We start from the raw sequence: 13,565 nt of genomic DNA on the forward strand, positions 1-13,565 counted from the left end.
ATGCACCCGATTGATAATTCATTCTACCATATGCAGCACACATGTGGCGTAGTTCCCTACGAACTTCTTACAAAGAAAAACAAAATATAACAATAAGCATGGTGGAGGAACCTCCTTGGCATTATCGTCAGCTTGGCCGTCCATTCGGCAACCGAAGGAAATTCATGCACATACATCTTTCATAATCCACCCAAAGTCTCTATTATCTCCTAGAGCATAACCCAAGAAAGAGAATATCAGTCAAAGATCATGGGCGGGAATCAAGAAGCAGTCCTTAGTTCGGGAGAGAAGATCCCATTGCTAGCCATGGGAACAGCAACCGCAGCAATCCCTGATGATCTCGTGTCCACCTTCATCCAGGCTATCGATCTTGGCTACAGGCACTTCGACACGGCTGCAGTGTATGGGACAGAACGGCACCTCGGCGAAGCCATAGCAGAAGCGGTCCGACGTGGCATCATCAAGACCCGTGGCGAGCTCTTCATCACCTCCAAGCTATGGTGCAACAATGCACACCACGACCGGGTCCTTCCAGCGCTTAAGAAAACCTTAGAGTAATCATCTTATTCTGATTATCTAAGTCAACTTGAAGCTTGGCTGAGTCGAGTTGACCCATGAATCAAGTCAACCGAGTTAAACTCGACTCAGCAAGATTTTGAGCCAGGCCATCGTGAAACTCAAAACAAGTCACCCAAATGCAAGTCATTTTTATCCCAGAAAAAAAGTAAGAACTGGGTTTCACATGATCTAAGTAAAGATAGCAATGCCTCTAGCGAACAAGCCAAGCACCCCTTCCACCAGGCTTATGGCCAGGTCACAAACTCAGTGGAAGCATGGTCGGTGTTGGATGGGATTAGTATTTGTTGTAGTTTGGGACTCAATAACGTCTTCTTTTTTTTTTCTTTTTTTTTTTTCTTTTTTTGGGTGCCCACCTGAAAGTCTGTCTTATTCATCCCCTGTTCATATCATCACATTATAGGGGCGAGACTCCTTTTGGGGGAAAAAAAAAAAAAAAACGTCTTTACTGAATCCGATTCTCAAGTCATTACATGACGCCATTTTTAGAACCCTCTGCCCAATTCCTTGGAACATTTGGTTCTATGGGGAATTGGTTTATTTGACACAGTCCAACTCCAAGAACTCACAAAACTTGAGAAAGGGGAACTCCGTAGTGGACAGCCTAGCTTGACTAAGGTAGTAATTGTGAGCCTAGTTGCTGGTTCATAAATAAGATGGAGCTTCCGTGGGAAATTTGGGGTCTGGTTGCTTTAGACAAAGCCAGCATGGGAAAGTCTTTCCAAAGTGATGCTCGCAGGGAAGATTAATCCGATTTTTATTTTCTCTTTTGGCTCATTTTACCATTTTTTCCAACCATGGGTTGAGTTTGGTTTCGCGCTCATATGGTAGGTGTAGCCTGATCCTTTTTCTGGGCCTGCCCAAATTACTGTACCCTTTTTTTTCTTTCCTTATCCTTGAGATTAATAAAGGCACAGATAGTGTGCTGCATGCTCCCACCTTTCTAGAGAAAAAAACGAAGCACTTTATATATATATATATATATATATATATATATATATATATATATATATATATATATATAGAATTTTTATAAATAATATTAATATAATTATTAAATATTGAGTCAAGTCAAGTAAAGACTCATTCCAGTATTTGAGTATAACCAATGGGAGACGTAGGGAAGAGCGTGAAGAGATAATGAGAAAGATCATCGTCCTCCTCAAGTGATTAAAACCTTGAATCCACAAGAAAAAGTAAAATTTTATTAATCAATAATTATCTAAGGTTTGTGTAGACCAATTACACCATTAATAAAGAAAAAATAAGCCAAAATTTGTAATTATCAAAAATAATAAAATTCTAACTCTAATAAAAGTCTTAAGTCTAGTAAAATTATTTTAAAGCCTAATTTCTAAAAATAAAAATTTAAAATAAACTTTTGCTGGAAGAGTCCTAGCACGATTACAAGTTATTTCTAAAAAAATAAGAAAAATCTAAAACTTAAAAAATAAGGATATACTACAAAAATCATAATTACTAAAAATAGTTTTTTTTTTTCCTAAAATTTTGTTTTTGAGCTGAAAGAATGAATTTTCTTGCAAAATGGATAAACGCAACCCATTTTGTTAGTCAGTTCACCCCAGATGGCCCATCACAGTAATGATTGATAGGTTGTGCATCCCGTAACAATACCCGAATCAAAAGTTAAGGGCAATTTATGGCTCACCTTCTTTTGGTCTAACCATGCTAGGAATGTATCTGTATCACATCCTACGCCAAACCACTTCACTTGAAAAAAAAAACTCATCTTCAAATTACTCAAGAGACTTGGCTCATAATAATCAAATAATTTCAGGCGCTGATGTTTATCAATATTTTCCTTGTAGTTTGCATCAGGCTCTTAAGTTGATACAACACATGTACTCATACTCTCATTAACTTGACTCATATTGATCAATTCCTCCACTTGTGCCTATAAGATCTCACACTCTTTTCTAGTAATGTGGGCAATTAGACGGACTTGCCCCTAGAATAAGATCAATATGGTTTTGTATATCTCACATGGGAGGTAACTCCTTAGGAAGTTTTTTTTTTTTTTTTTTTTGAAAAACCAGGTGGAAAACCCCATCTACAGGATGTATGTTGCCAAATGAAGCTTACAGCCTTGTATGTCAGGTGGGCTCCGAAACAAAAAACATCAAGCCACACCTATCATAGCAGGAACACTACCCAAAAGGAAAAACAATAAAGGACAAAAACAAAAACTGGGGGGCGGGGATTAGGAAGGAGAGGAAGGCTAGACTCTAACAAACTCCAACTGGCAACCCATCGCCCCCAAAATTACATAATCTTGAGGGGAGAGCCCCCTGATTTGGGATGGGCCAACAGCCAAGTAGGCACAACAGAACCCTCGATTGATGATGCAACCTTCAGCTTCATCGGCTACCTGAATCAAAAAATCCTGGGCTAGGTAGAGGACCACTCAAATTCAGCCACAGAACTGAAGAGGCTGGGCAGAACCAGAAGGAAAGCAGGGAAACAGTCGCTATACAACAAAAGCAACCAACAACCAAACACTCATCCTCCATGACTTTAAAAGGATCTAACATCGTAGAACTCCTTAGGAAGTTGATTAGACACAATTGCCTTAAACTCCTGCAACACTGGTTTTAAATCATTTGTGATGTTCTCGGGCTCCACATCTTTGTCATTTTTAACTAATGCATCTACATCTCCCGTCTCCTCAGATTGTTTGACAAAATCATGTTTAGTTATGAGATACTGTCCCCCCATTTTTTAAAAGTTTTGGATTGGTTCACCGTTCCTATAGGGGCGAGGATAATCTTTCTACCATCTTTAATAAATATAAATACATTATCCCGACCTTTTTGCGTAGCATCAACATTATATTGACATGGTCGACACAATAACATGTGACAAGTTTCTATGTCGACTACTTCATACAATTACTTCGTCCTTATAATATTACCAATGGAAAATGATATACGACATCGTTCAGTTACCTCTATTTTGTTAATCTCTTTATTTCATCCAATCGTATATGAAGAGGGATATTTTTCTATTTTCAGTTGCAGCTTTTAAACCATTGTTTTTAATATGAGATTCTTGTTGCTCCTAACATCGATGATAACATTACAGACTTTCTGATTTACAATGAACCTTGTTCGAAAGATGTTGCCCCACTGTAAATCTATTTCTACCTTTAGCATGTACAACGCTTACCTTACAATCTATGTAGTAGCCTATGATTCACCATTATCGGGTTGTGGTTTGCGATTCATTATCAATGTCTCACCATGAACATTATGACCGCAAGCTCCATCGTCGGTCTCATATTGCTTAATATTATGAACATTGACCTGTCATATGGCTTTTGTCAAATGGTTGATCGCTGCCTGCAGTCTTTTCATGGCTTGCCGATTCTCCCAATAGAAAGCTTCAAATGCCGCCGTTGTTATAGAATTATTTCCTGGAGTACCGTACATGGGATTGTTGCAAATTTTGTAACCATGTGGGGTCCATCCATTAACACACATGACAAACTAGCAGGCCTCTCATGTGAGACTGACCCACTAAGATTTTTTAGTTGGTTGTAGGAATCTAGGGTTGGAGTACCTTGATCTCTATCTCATTCATTGGCCAGCGAGCTTAAAGCCAGGGGAATGTAGACTTCCCTTCAGCAAGGACGACCTTGTCCCCATGGATTTCAAATCCGTGTGGGAAGCAATGGAGGAGTGTCAAAAGCTGGGCCTCACAAAATCCATCGGAGTCAGCAACTTCTCTTCAAAGAAGATATTGCAACTGATGGCCCACGCCAAGATACCTCCAGCCGTGAATCAGGTATGATATTCACTACACAATAGGTGAGGTATCGATCATTTTGTGATGCCCACCCAAAGCCTCTGTAAATCCCCTTCCTTTTTAGAGATATTTACTATGGAATTTAAATTAAAAAATAAAAAATAAAAACATATATATATATATATATATATATATATATATATATATATATATATATATATAGGTGTGAGTGTGTGTGTGTTCATATGGCATACGTTCACTAAAAACACAAATTCTCTGTTTAACTTTAGATAGGGATCAAAATTATTTTGATGACTGGACATTTGTTTGTTGAATTTGGACCATTGAATGTTTTCGATCTTAATAGTCCATTTGATGGGAACCTTTCTCATTGCCGGATCGACTAGAAACGTTTCTGGTAAATATGCTTATCCTAGAAATGTATTTATGTCTACGGTTGTGATACATCTTCAATGGAGCCCAAGATTTGGATGGTTTGGATCAGGGTACATGTATGGCAGGGAATTCATTGGCTGTATGCGTGGGTAATGGTAATATTTTGGTGATGATAATGATTCAGATGACGACCAAAGTGATGATATGTTATTAGGTGGAAATGAACCCAACATGGCAGCAAAGCAAGCTTAGAGAATTCTGCAAGGAGCATGGAGTTCACTTGAGTGCATGGTCTCCGCTCGGGGCGAATGGAGCCCCCTGGGGATCGCTTGCAGTAATGGAGAGTCCAATCCTTAAACAAATTGCAAGTACTAGAGGAAAAACCATTGCTCAGGTTTGAAATCTCTCTCTCTTTCCCTCTCATATGAAATTTTATAGATGATATAACAAAAATTTTCCTCATGCTGTACTAATTCATTTTGTGATTTTACGAGAGAGTTTTAAAAAGCACGCATTGGTTGTACATTACATATCTTAACCTGATTTGCTATTGTTCATTGGTCTGGGCCAATTTCTCCTTTAAAAATTTTCACAGCTGTCAATTTTCTATATAAATGGCTGAAAAAATTCATACCCTCCTCCACAAGAAAATGTTTTCCTCTATAACTCATTGATTGTAATCAACTAGTTAATTAATTAACCAATGTATTATATATGAGACTGTGCTTGATTATAATCAACCTATGTAATAATTTATTGTATTGGGCAAAGGAGGGTTGATCTAAAAATCGTAAAGTTCCATTGTATTTTTGCAAGCAAACATGCCCTTAAAAAAAAATCTAGAATATAGGATGTTGATCTTAGGATTGCTCTAATAAAAAGGAGGGTTGTGTCAAGTTGGATTAGGCTACCTTCGTGAGGCCTAATCCGCCCTTTCTTTTGTCACACATGATTGGGGGGCTGACTCCCTTTTGTCGTTGGCCTTGCCCGAACTTCGCATTAATTGTGGCGCCTTTGTGCTCTTTTCCAAATGAAATATAGATAACCTTAAAAATAAAAATAAATAAATAAAAGTTGACAATTGGCCATAGCTTCCATTATTAATCCAAACAATATAATATTCCAAACTCATGCTAGGGTGCTCAAGACTTAATAATCAAAGTTGTAGCTGCAGGTCTGGCCTTTTACAGTGTGGAATAAGCATAACAGGATTAATGTAGTCGATCCCAATTAATTGAGATAATGTATAGATGATTTTTATTTTTTTTTCAAAAAATGGTGCGGCCCATATCAAAGGGCCGAACAGCTTCATATAAGGCAAAATAACTTTACGACCATTGTTAATAAAATTATATTGTTTTTTAAATAAATAAATAAATAAATTTTTTAAAAAAAAAGCCTTTAATCAATGGTTAGGATCATCCAAACGAAGTGACGTGCAGGGAGTTGGCCATCAAGAATAGGCCCATTTGATGGCTTGTCCATGTCAATGATCAAGCGTTTCCTAATATGATGGGGCCATTTGTCAAATTTTGGATGGATGTGATGGACCAAATGATGATTTCTTATATACATGATGATCTGGACATGGACAAATAAGCTTGTCCATACTTGGGGCCCATAAATGTGGCCCCAATATGTCAATGTTTATGTTGGACCTGTTTGCTATGATTTGATTGATGGTTCCTGGAACATGAACAAACATATTGATGTAGAGCGGGTCGTGGAAACTTTCATGGCCAAGATGGATCAGAAAAGGCCCGATCAAAGATGGAGATGATCCGGACCATCAGAATTTAAAACACACGTATCTCACAAATCGGAATGAACTATCGGACGTATCATATGTGATTTTGGGGTAGGACGAGCAACTTTAGCCACCCAACCCGGCTGTGCCGGGTTATCCACGCTGAATTTGTGAAATACCATCAGATCAACGGTCAAATTCCTGTTTTAATTTCATTTTTACTATTTATAAAAAGTTTTAGTTTGATTATAACTTTTCATGCGTTGGGCTTTAGGAGTTGCGCCCAACATGAAAAGTGCTTAAAAAATTAGCAGAATAGCATGGTGAAGCCAAATAGGACACTTACAATTTTTGGCCGAAAACCATGCACACTAGTAGGAATCACGACCATCTATGAGATCCGGGCCATTTGGGAGGGTATTTCTCTCTGTCTGTCTAGAGGGTTTCGCAAGGTGGATGTCGAGAGTGACTCCAAGATAGTGGTGGACAGCCTCAATGGGATCTCCTCCCCTCCCCGGAACCTATACTACTGGTGGGCCAGGATCCAGCACCTGAAATCTCAGATGTATGTCTTTTTCCCATTGCCCTAGAGAAGCTAATGGGGTCGCCGATAGCCTAGCCCAGAGGTAGCGAAAGCCAGGCCCGCTCTTTCTTCTCAAATGTTCCAAACCTCCCTCGCATTACGAGAGGCCTACTCTTTCTGGATCAAGTGGGGCTGGGTTTTTTGCGTGATAGGCCGGTGCAGGGGTAGTTTCCCTCCTGCTGTTTTTTGGTAGTTCTCTTTCCCTTTCTCATGATAGGAGGGCCCCTCCTTTTTTTGTTGTTGTCGGCCCCTCCCGAAGTACATTTGTAAACCTTACTTCAATGAATGTATTTGGTCTAGATTAAAATAAAATTAAATTAAAAAAAAAAAAAAAAAATCACAACCGTCTATAAATAATAAGTTAAATATTTATAGTAAGTCGCGATTTCTAGGAGTTTTAGTTGTAGTTTAAGTCTGAAACTTCTTTTATAGCTTAGTATCCGTATTTAATGCTTGTAAACTCATTTATTCATATATCAATCAAATTACGATTTTTATATAATTTATTTCTTTTTTTTCTTTTTCTCATGGATTCGAGAAGTCTCTGTGAGGAGTCTAGGAAAACTCCATGGATTCAGAGTAGTTATCCTTGAGGAAGACGATGCTCGACCTCTACACGTCCTCCTTGCATTACATATTATATCCAACATACTTTGAATACAGATTTCCACACTTGTATGCAACACCACGATAAATATGGCAAAATGATTTGCATAGGTAAATAGACCAAAAGAGAAACGTGATAAACTACTTACATAGTGAAGTATTTATACGTGCAAAAATGTTCCTAATAAGATGCTTTATCTGTAAAGCATGTACATGCGCATATGGCTTGTAAACAAACTTACCCCAAACAATGCCCTTTACTTTTTGAGGTCCTTAAACGCGCTTCTTGCGATGTGAATGACCAAAATGCCTTTGTCAGCGTTTCTTTTGTTCATGTGGTCATTATTGTGGGATATAACTGTTGGAAGGGTTAGATATCATAAACACACTACATGAGCCCCACGATAGTCAACTCCACTTCTTTGCAAAAGAATAGATGATGCTATTTTGATATACGATTCAATGTAAGGCTAGGATCACACAAACTCCGACCAGAAGGTTTTATTAGTGTTAAAATAGCCTAAATGCACACTATAGCTTTCAAAAACCAGAAACTAACAATCATTAATCCATTTTCCACATATAACATGTTGTTAGAAAGTTATTCACGAGCTTTATTATTTATTCAATCATCTAAGGTTCATTGGCCCTTAAACGACTTTTCAAATTTCAATCATTTTAAAGGTCAAGGTTTTAGTTTATTTTTAACAAGCTTTGCTTCTTCTTCTTTTTTTAGGATTTTGAATCTAATTGTATCTAGAGTCCTTGTTTTGGTCATGTAAGATCTCTTATGATTTTAGATAACTTGTAATATTTTTTTAAAATTTTACCATTTCAGAAAAGCTTCCTATTTCGAGTTAGATTAGGAGTCTAGACTCTTCTGCTTACCTAAAGCTATTAGATAAGTTGTAAATGGCAATCATTCAATAATATCAACTTTATTCTTGTTTTATAGGGATTTTCTCTTTCCATATGTATGTATAGGCTATTCATGAAAAAAAAAAAAAAAAAAAGACAATGATATCCTCTTTCTCCATGCATTAGCAATTTTATGTTTTAGGAAGTTTATACAGTTTAGGCAATTATTAGTAAAATCAAAATTTTTGTTTAAATTTTCAATAAAAAGTCATTTTTATCTTTCACCTTTTTTCCTATTTTCATTATTTGTTAATTCAATAACTATCAACTTTCTCTCTACCTCAATTTAGCAATTGCCAAGTTTCATAAAAAATAAAAATAAAATAAAATAAAATAAATTGCCTAGGTTCATGAAAAATATAATCCTTTTCGATGATTTGATGTACCATACAAAGACACAAATTATAAAGACACCAACAGAGAGAGAAAAAAAAAAAAACAAAAAAACACGAGGTCATGGGTTCATGACCCATAGGTGGTGAAATCCCACTAGGGTGTGTGTCGGGTGCATGTGTAAAAAAAAAAAAGTTTGCAAACTAGTACCTAGCAAAAGACTCTATCAATAATCAGTTGAGTCAACCACGTGAGTCCCAAGTTGACTAGAAGAGTCCTTTCTTATTTTTATATAATTATTTTTTTACGTAGTCGATGGTTAGGATCTCAATTTTGCTCCTCTTTCTCCTCTCTCCTTGACGCAGGGATGAACGTGATGAGGTCGATTACCATCTTCCTCAAGGATAACTACTCTGAATCCATGGAGCTTCTCTGGACTCCTCACAGAGACTTCTCGAATCCACGAGGAAAGAAAGCAAGAAAATAGAAATAAATTCTAATAAATTCGAAATTTAATTGATTGATTGATAGATGAAATAAAGGAGTTCACAACCCTTTAAATAGGGAGACCAAGCAATGGGAGAGAAATCAGAAGCAAACTATAATTAAAATTCTCTAAAATTCGTAACTCACTATAAATATAGTAAATTTACTTTTATAGTAAGTGTCCTATGTGGCTTAACCATGTTATTCTCCTAATTATTCTAAGCACTTTTCATGTTGGACACAACTCCTGAAGCCCAACGGATGAAGAGTTATAATCAAACTAAAACTTACTAAAAATAGCAAAAATGAAAATAAACATGAAATTTGACCGTCCATAGGATGGAATCTCGTAAATTCGGCATGGGAAACCCGGCATAGCCAGGTTGGTTGGTTAAATTAGCTCGTCCTACCCAAAATTGTATATGATACGTCAAGTAACTCATTCCGGTTTGCGAGATATGCTTATTTTAAGGTTTTGATGGTCATGATGATTTCTGCCTCTGATCAGGCCTTCTCTAGTCCATCTTGGGCATGAAAGTGTCCGCGACCCACTCTACATCAGTCCCCTCCACCTCAAAAGAACTCGTCCTTCAGTTCTCATTCTACTTCGGTTCATGATACTCGGTCTGGTGCACCGCAATGATACCCAGATCAAAAGTTATGATCAATTTATGGTCCACCTTCTTTTGGTCTAACCACTTTAGGAATGTATCTGTGACACGTTTTACATCACTCCTCTTCTTCTCAAATCAAGATTTTCTTCATTTCAATTTTGGATTCTTGAGTATGTTCTTTGGAATCGATTTGTGGGGTTTTTTGAATTCTTTTTTGGCATTTTCTTAGGCATGGATTTCTGGGGTTTTCATTTTTGGCCTTTTCTCGGGCGTTGATTTGTGGAATATTTTTCTTAGCTTCCATCATCACCATCATTCTATTATCATCATCATCACCACCACCATCTTTCTTTCTTCTTCTTCTCGATTCAAGATTTTGGATGTTTCCTCCCTAATTTGGATTTTTGCATGTGGATTTAGATATGCGATCATTGTCATTGTCGTCATTGGCATTGTCATAATCATCTTCTTCGTAAACCCTTTACAAGTAATGCTAAATCTAGGGTCCAAAATTCCCACCCAAGATGGAGATCCATTGAGAAACGAATCTTCTTTCCAATATGAGTTTTTATTGCCACTATGTCTAACATGTTGGTGATGCAAATGGAGCCAATATCGTTTTTTCACTAAACTAACTATAACATCTTCTTCCTCGTGTAGTATTTGACATGTATCAATATTACATGTAACACAGGTTTCTCTAAGGTGGTTGCATGAGCAAGGAGTGAGTGTGGTGGTGAAAAGCTTCAACAAGGAGAGAATGAAAGAGAACCTTCAGATCTTCGATTGGGAATTGAGTGAGCAAGATTTGCAAGAAATCAGTCAGATTTCACAGCGTAGGGGACTTTCGGGAGAATTCTTCGTTTCTCCAGGTGGGCCATTCAAAACAATAGAGGAGCTATGGGACGGAGAGGAATAACGTAACTCTATCTATTGCCACGCGCATGTGTGTGTCTGTGTGGGTGTGTGTGATAGAACGGTTTGCTATAATTCCTCATATGGGCCTATATGGAACACATGTAAGATCTGGGATTTCCTTAAGGCGTGGGTTAGACTTTTTAGATCTTACGGCCCAAAAATTAGGCCATTGCACAACGCATGAGGGAGACAGCATATGAAACAAATCGACGGAAAGATATAATCATTTTAATTTCCAGTTTACTTTGTACATTGAGAGCTGAAACTGCCTAACCTTCCAAGCGAAGATTTAAGCACTGTTTCCAACCAGATGGAAAGCTCATATATCACACACTTTTTTCTCCTACTTTTTTTCTTTTTTTTTTTTTCTAAGAGAAAACCAAACCAAACTAATTATGTTTGGGAACCAATAGCAGAGATCTTGTAGAGATAGGGCCAGAAACAGAAAACTACACCTGAGTTGTTGAAGCATGAAGCGAAAGGTTAAGTACAGGATCAACGAATGGCCAGGATACAGCCATAAGCTACTAGAAACATCCAGAAACAATTGCAAAGAACGGAAAAAACCCAAAAACAACTTTCCTTATCGTAATCACATGAGATTTTGATCAGAAGTACTACAAACCTACACATCTCTGCTTCCCATTTTTTCGCCCCCTTTTATCTGCCTAGTCATCATCCTCTTCCTCTCCACTCTCTTCCTCATCATCTTCATCATTTACTTCCAACTTCGACTTGTCAGATTCCTCCTCATTGTAAGACGCCATAACCTTGTTGTATTCGGCCTTCCTCTTAGCTGCTTTAGATTCATACGGTGCTTTATCAGATGTCGACATCGACTTCCATTTCTCTCCAGCAGCCTTACCGAGAGCAGCAACGGATTTGTTGCCAGGATTTTTCTCCTTGAACTGTTTCCGAAAGTTCTCCATGAAAATGATAAGGGCGCTCAGAGGCCTTTCCGGCTTGTTAGGATCCTTTCCAGGTTTCTCCTTCTTCACTTGTTTCGTGCTCACTTTATCGGTTGCTTTCCTCTTTATAGAGAGCCTACTATCAGCTTTTTTAACCGTTTCAGCCTTCGATTTCCTTCCTTTCATTGCAAGACCTTTGGGTTAGGCTTAGGGTTAAGGTTTCAGGAGAGAGAAAAATAAAGAGAGAGGTTTGGTGTGTTGGGTGTATCACATACTTCTTTCATATCTGTGCATGTCCCTGAATGTTGATGGTCAGGGTGTTGTATTTGATGTCTTAAATCTAATCAAATTCTACGTAGATTTTTTCGCAAAACTGCGAAAGTGCAGAATTTGTTTCCGATTTCGTTTAGTATTCTTTCCGATTTTGTTTGGGATTCTTTCTACAACTATATATATGGGTGTAAATGGGATTGGGAGGTATTATAAGGGATTCTAAGGATTTCTAAAAAGGTTATATGATTTCTAAAAAGGTGGAGCAAGGGAGAGATTTGAGGATTGCTCAAGTCTAGTAAGTCTTTGAGGCTAACAGGGTGGCTGACAGTCTGGCCCGCTGGGGTAGTAACAATTAGCAGAACAAGATTTTCCAGGTGCCTTCTGATCTCCCGTCCCTTTCCCGTGGGGAGTTCGTCCTTGATAGGATAGGGATTGGCGTGCTGCGCACGTCATAGGTTTTTCTTTTTTCTTTCCTTTTCCTCGATATGATAGGAGGGCCTAGTTGCCTAGCCCTCCCGAATGTGCAACGTCTCTCCCGGGGTCTCGGTGTTTTTTTTTCTGAGCCCCCTGTACATGTTCTTCTCTTCAATGAAAATAGTGGCATTATGCCACCTTTTCCCAAAAAAAAAAAGTCTAGTAAGTCCTTTCTCTTTGTAATTCTGCTTTCATATTGAAGATCTGTAACTTTGTGCCGTAGTTTTTTCTCGAAAGGGTTTTCTACGTTAAATCTATGTGTTCTCTTGTGTTTGCTTGGTGCTCTTGGATTTCTCCTAGATCCATCTCTGTGTGATTCCACAGCATAATCCCCAACATGTGGTATCAGAGCAATCGTTGGGGCACAGATCTAGATCTGGAGGATTAGCATTAATGGGAAATGCCAAGTTTAATATTGAGAAGTACTCAGGCAAAAATAATATTGAGTTATAGAAGATCAAGATAATTAGTCTATTAACCAAGCAAGGCGAAGTTAAGGCTCTTAAGGAGCGAAAATTGACTATGAATGAGGAAAGCTGGAATACTCTTGACATGAATGCTTTAACTTCCATCCGTTTATGTCTTACGGATAAGGTTCCTACAATGTTTTGAGGGAGAAAATTGCGGCTAATTTATAAGCGAAGTTAGAAGATATCTATGCGAAATAATTCTCTGAAAATCACCTACACTTGAAGCTACAGTGGTATACCTCAAATATGGTAAAGGGTGGAGATCTGGAAGTCCACATCAGAAACTTTAATAAATTGGCTTGCAAACTGTTGGATATGAAGGAAGTGATTAAAGATGAGAAACAAGCATGTATGTTATTGAATTCTCTTCCGGCATCATATGAGTCATTTAAGGATACAATGTGCACCGCAAATAAAACCCTGAGTGTCGACACCGTTATCTGGGCCCTTCAAGAGAAGGCCATGAGAAACTTAAACGACGACATGGGGACATCTTCC

The 13,565-nt window shown here is 37.9% G+C and overlaps 2 protein-coding genes across 2 annotated transcripts; one reads left to right on the top strand and one right to left on the bottom strand.

Annotated features, from left to right (window-relative positions):
* Positions 1–234: 234 nt before the first annotated feature.
* On the top strand, positions 235–10,960 carry LOC131227489 (non-functional NADPH-dependent codeinone reductase 2-like). Its single transcript, XM_058223277.1, has 4 exons — positions 235–554; positions 4,137–4,380; positions 4,952–5,131; positions 10,719–10,960. Exons 1-4 carry the CDS (start codon positions 250–252, stop codon positions 10,941–10,943), a joined length of 954 nt encoding a protein of 317 aa, XP_058079260.1. The 5' UTR covers positions 235–249; the 3' UTR covers positions 10,944–10,960.
* A 355-nt stretch (positions 10,961–11,315) lies between these two features.
* LOC131227491 (DNA-binding protein MNB1B-like) lies at positions 11,316–12,096 on the bottom strand. The gene has a single exon (XM_058223278.1). The coding sequence runs from the start codon at positions 12,034–12,036 to the stop codon at positions 11,611–11,613; it is 426 nt and encodes a 141-aa protein (XP_058079261.1). The 5' UTR covers positions 12,037–12,096; the 3' UTR covers positions 11,316–11,610.
* Positions 12,097–13,565: the final 1,469 nt, after the last annotated feature.

The sequence above is a fragment of the Magnolia sinica genome, chromosome 15 (assembly GCF_029962835.1).
Source record: "Magnolia sinica isolate HGM2019 chromosome 15, MsV1, whole genome shotgun sequence".
In the NCBI taxonomy this organism is placed as follows: Eukaryota; Viridiplantae; Streptophyta; class Magnoliopsida; order Magnoliales; family Magnoliaceae; genus Magnolia; species Magnolia sinica.